Source organism: Carlito syrichta, unplaced genomic scaffold (assembly GCF_000164805.1).
Source record: "Carlito syrichta isolate Samal-C Ts95f unplaced genomic scaffold, Tarsius_syrichta-2.0.1 Scaffold303984, whole genome shotgun sequence".
Taxonomy (NCBI): Eukaryota; Metazoa; Chordata; class Mammalia; order Primates; family Tarsiidae; genus Carlito; species Carlito syrichta.
The window spans coordinates 198,454-204,040 of NW_007248080.1; the positions used below are offsets into that span (position 1 = coordinate 198,454).

Consider the following 5,587-nt stretch of genomic DNA (forward strand, 5'->3'; position numbering starts at 1 on the left):
CATAGTAAGTTCACAGGACACACGTACCACGAATAACAAGAATTTACTGCATATATATAAATGTATGTGTGTACATGTATTTCATGATTCAAGCCTTTACATTTTTCACAAAGATTTACCCTTCCTTAAGGGTAGAGATGACAATGTTTTGCAACAAAAATAAAGTTCTAATAAATGTTGGCTGAGTTGTCCTCAGTGGTCCTACTCACTTGCCTCTGGATATATACATACAGAAAACACATTAAGGGGATGAGGCCTTTTTAATCTCTCACGGTCCACCCTATCCTTCAGGATGACAAATTGTCATAAACTTAAAAGGGACATTGAAAAGAAGCCATGCATGCATTTCTTCCCTGTTTTCTTCTAAGCCTCTTCCTGCATCTCTCATTGTTCTTTTAAAATATTCTTGAGATGGATTTGTGGTATTAGTAAGAGGAAGGCTGTTGCTGTCATTTTACCTAAATGAATGATGATCACTGGATTGCTCTTCTGGATGACTCTCAGGTGTAGTGTAAGGCTCTAGACTGGGTCAATATCAAATATAATCTTTGTATGACAAGTGATTACTTGCCATAAAAAGCTTTCATAGGGATGATAACTGTGAAGTTTCTGTTTAGTATGAATTCTCAGATACCAAGCAAGACATTTCTCTGGCCAAAAGATTTTCCTCAACAGTTATATTCAAAAGAAAAAGTATTCCACCAGTATGAGTTCACTAAAGTTAGGTGAACACACTTGCAAAAGGTCCTTCTGTGTCTTTTAAACTCTTGTATGAATCTTTCGATGGTGAGTGAAGGATGAACTGTAGCTGAAGGTCTTTCCACATTCACTGCATTCAAAAGGTTTCTCTCCAGTGTGAGTTCTCATGTGCTGAGTTAAGGCAAAGTTGTCACAAAAGGCTTTCTCACATACTTTGCACTCAAAGGGTTTTTCTCCAGTGTGGACCCTATTATGTCGGATGAAAACAGAGTGGTGTGTAAAGGCCTTTCCACATTCACTGCACTCATAGGGCTTCTCACCAGTGTGAATCCTCTTATGCTGAATTAGGGAAGAGCTGTCACAAAAGGTCTTCCCACATTCTTTGCACTCAAACGGTCTCTCTCCAGTATGTGTCCTCTTATGCCGGATAAAAGTGGAACGATGAGTAAAAGCCTTTCCACATTCATTGCACTCATAGGGTTTCTCTCCAGTGTGAATCCTCATATGTTGAATAAAGGAAGAGTTGAGGCAAAAAGTTTTTCCACATTCTTTACACAAAAATGGTTTTTCTCCTGTATGGGTCATATTATGCTGGATGAATGTGGAGCGGTGAGTAAAGGCCTTTCCACATTCACTGCACTCATAGAGTTTCTTTCCAGTATGAATCCTCATGTGTTGAGCAAATGAAGAGCTATAGTAAAAAGCTTTCCCACATTCTTTGCATAAAAAGGACTTTTCTCTAGTGTGAGTCATATTATGCTGGATAAAAGATGAGCGGTGAGTGAAGGCTTTACCACATTCTTTGCACTCATAGGGTTTATCCCCAGTATGAATACGCTGGTGTTCTGTGAGGTGAGTCCTGCGTTTGAAGGCTTTCCCACACTCACCACACTTGTATGGTTTTTCCCCAGTATGAAGCCTCATATGGCGAATGAAGTCAGCCATATAACGACAAGCTTTCCCACACTCATTGCATTCATAGGGCTTCACTCCATCATGAATTTGTTGATGTCGAACAAGGGTCCAATTCTTGCTAAACCCTTTTCCGCATTCCTTGCATTTGTAAGCATTATTCCTTGCATCAATCAGGGTGTCTTTTCCTGGTTCTTTAGAATCATGTTTATGAAGAGCATCTCGTGGAATAACTCGTTCCTGTAAAACCCTTAAGCCCAGACTATTGTCTGTCTCCAAGTCATTATTTTTATGGCTCAACTTCCCAGGGCAGGTCTCTTTGAGGGAGAGTTTTCCTGGCCTCAAGTTCCCTTCCTGCATTTCTGATATCCTTTCCTTATCCCTAGCTTGCCCCAACCTGGAATCTCTTGATGATCTCTGTGCTAGTTCTTCCTGGAAAGAGGATTCCTCAGAGAAGGCCAGGTGAGAAGCAGTAGGCTCTTTGGTCTCAGGTTTTGCTTTTTCACCTGAAGGAAATCCAATATAAAAAAGGTTTCTATTAGTGATGTCAACATAGAACAAAATCACCATTTTAGTAGACAAATGAAGGTGAAAATAGTGCTTCTGATACCTACTACATTTTTACAGGTCTTAAATCCAGGTTTACAATTTCTTTCTTTCCTAAACTTTGGGCTCTTGACATCTGTAAAAGGAAGCCCAGGAGGAAAAGCTGGAGCAGGGACAAAAAAACTGGAGTGGAGACTCCTCTTTTTCCTTTTAAATGGGGAGAGTGGGCAGAGTAATAATTACAAGATGTGCAATTAATGTGTTCTAAGAGAGGGAATCTTGTGGCACTATGACAACACAGGAAAGGTACACTCAACTTGGCTCAGATGGGAGACAGAAAGAGATCAGTGGAAGCTACCAAGAAAATGTGCTATGTGAGATTATTTCTAAAGGAGAGTAGGAGTTCCCAGACAGAGGAATTAAGAGGTTATTTACAGCAGATGAAGACAGAAAGTACAAAGGCTGAAAGTCTTGAGAGAATGCTGAATGCCAGGCAAAGTGAATGGGGTAAGATAACGATGGGGATGAGGATGGAGAGGCAGGCAGGGACACATGATAAACAGATTCTCAGGATTCTGGCTTATGTAAAAGTGAGGGAGGGTAAAAAGCAACTGGAGGAACATCATGAATCTGCTATGTCTAAATACAGACTAAGTGAGATTGGGTGCAGTGGCTCAGGTCTGTCTTCCCAGTGTTTTGTGAGGCTGAGGCACAAGGATCACTTGAGGCCAGGAGCTGAAGACCAACCTGGGCAATATAATGAGGCTCATCTTTATAAAAAATGAAAATACTAGCAGGCATGGTGGTGTGCACCTGTAGTCCCAGCTACTAGGGAGGCTAAGGCAGGAGGACCACTTGAGTGAAGGAGTTTGAGGTTACAGTGAACTATGATTGTACCACTGCACTTTAGCTTGGGTGACAGAGCAAAACCCTGTTTCTTAAAAGAATAAAAAACAAAAAAGAAAAACAACAACAAACTAGGTCAACAAAGTAGGTAACATCTAGATGAAGAAAATCATGAAACAACACACTAAAGAAGATCTATATGAAAAGAGATTAACCACTATAACATCGTCAATTCTCCCCAAATTACTCTCTAAATTCAATACATCAGATAAAAATCTCAATAGGGATTTCATAGATACCGACAAGCTGATAGTGGAATTTAAAAGAGTAGGGTAACTCTGAAGAAGAATAAAGCAGGTGAACTTGTCTATGGGGAATTAGAATTATGAGTATTATGATGAAATTATAGACATTGAGGCAGTGTGATGTAGGCATAGCTATAAGTGGCCAAAGGGAAAAAGGAAATAGCTCAGAAACATATATATATGTTTATTATATTTGGGTTAGACAAATTGATTATTCTGTGATTAATGCTTTTGTACCTTGTTTAGAAAATCTTTCTCAGAAGCGATTCATTTTTATTATCTACTAAGTATTTTATTATCTACAGACCAAAGAAAATATGACAAGGAAGGATGTCACAAAATGATAAAAAGGTGAACAAGCCTAAATCTGTATGCACCAACACCAGAGCCTCAAAATACATGAACAAGAAGCTGAGTTGAAAGGAAAAATAAATAAACTCACAATATGGTTGAGAAATTTACTCCACTCCAAAATAAAAATGAACATAATGTTATGAACTGACACTTCATGGAAGATATATATTGGCCAATCAACATATGAAGAAGTAGTCAACTTTCTTGGTAATAAGGGAAAAGCAAATTAAGACCATGATAAGGTACTATTTCATATTTACTAGATTGAAAAAACCTAAAAACCTGATAATGTCAACTATTTAAGAGGACGTGGATCTATGGACTTGTTCAATTAATGCAAGTGTAGTGTGAATGGGTATAACCATTTTAGAAAATAATAGAGCATCATCTAGTAAAGCTCTCTTTTTGCTTACCTTATAATTCAGTTCAAGGAGCCTAACAGAAACTCCTATATATGTGCATGAGGACACATTTACAGAATTTTCATGGCAACACTGTTTGCAAAAACAAAAAACTACAAGCAAACACTTTCAAACTATCCCTGAAAATGGATAAATACATTGTGTTATATTCATGCAACTAACTACAGCAGAAAAAAGTGAGTGAACTATAGTTACATGCGTCATGAGTCTTGGTAACATATTGTTGAATGAGGAGTGAAAATTCCAGAAAACAATATAAGCTGATACTTTTTTTGATGTTCAAAAAAAAAAAGCAAAATACACACACAGAGGTACACAAACACACGAGAGTACAATGAAACAATCTTTTACTTTTTTGAGAATGTTGATTAGTTGTTTTTTTTTGGAGTTGGAGTCTCACTCTGTCGCCCAGACTGGAGTGCAGTGGCCGCTCCCGGCCACCGCAGCCTCGGCCTGCTGGGCTCCAGCGATTCTTCCGCCTCAGCCTTCCGAGTAGCCGGAATTACAGGCATGCACCACCACGCCCGGCTGATTTTTTGATTTATTGTAGAGATGAGGTCTCGCTGCCCAGGCGGGTCTCAAACCCGCGGGCTCAGGCAATTCACCCACTTCAGCCTCTCAAAGGCGCGGGATTACAGGCTGTTGATCAGTTTTTAACGGCATTCTAAATATGATATGTATATACCTTAAATTTATTTTTTCAACTTTTTTATTGTGGTAAAACATACATAATAGAAAATTTACTACTTTAAGATAAAACAATCTTAAAAAGTAATGAGTAGACAAATAAAGTGGACAAATCTCTTAAATGACTCAAATTTCCAAAATTGGCACAAGAGAAAAGTAAAATATCTGAATAATCTTTATATATATACACATATATATATAAAACCAACCACCAAATCTTCCTACAATATAAGTAATGAAATAACAAATCCAAAATAAAGTGGGAGCTATCTATGCAAGTGAGGCAGCACAGGAATGGGAAAAAAACATATCAACAGATGTAGGATGTAGGTAATTTCATATTTGAGTGAAGGGTCCCTAAGTATTTACTATAATCTTTTTATTTTTATTTTTATTTTTTTTTGAGTTGAGTCTCACTCGGTTGCCCAGACTAGAGTGCAGTGGCCGCTCCCGGCCACCGCAGCCTCGCCTGCTGGGCTCCGGCGATCCTTCCGCCTCAGCCTTCCGAGTAGCCGGAATTACAGGCATGTGCTACCATGCCCGGCTGATTTTTTTGATTTATTGTAGAGATGAGGTCTCGCTGCCCAGACGGGTCTCGAACCCGTGGGCACAGGCAATCCACTCACCTCAGCCTCCCAAAGGTGCGGGATGACAGGCTGAGCCACCGAGCCCGGCTTGGCTAATATTTTTGAGTGTTTTCCATGTGCCCGGCATAATTCCAAGTCGCTTACATGAAGCAACTTCAATTTTCTTAACAGCTGAGTGGGGAGGGGGTGTGATAACATGCCTTTTAAAGAAATGAACAAACCCAGACAA

At 39.3% G+C, this 5,587-nt stretch overlaps 1 protein-coding gene across 1 annotated transcript in view; it reads right to left on the reverse strand.

The window, feature by feature from the left end:
• Positions 1-528: 528 nt before the first annotated feature.
• Positions 529-5,587, reverse strand: part of ZNF599 (zinc finger protein 599) — a 16,022-nt gene continuing 10,963 nt past the window's right edge. Inside the window, exon 4 of the mRNA XM_008059264.1 lies at positions 529-2,117. Coding sequence (XP_008057455.1) covers positions 760-2,117 — 1,358 coding nt within the window. The 3' untranslated portion in view covers positions 529-759. The remainder of the gene's footprint in view (positions 2,118-5,587) is intronic.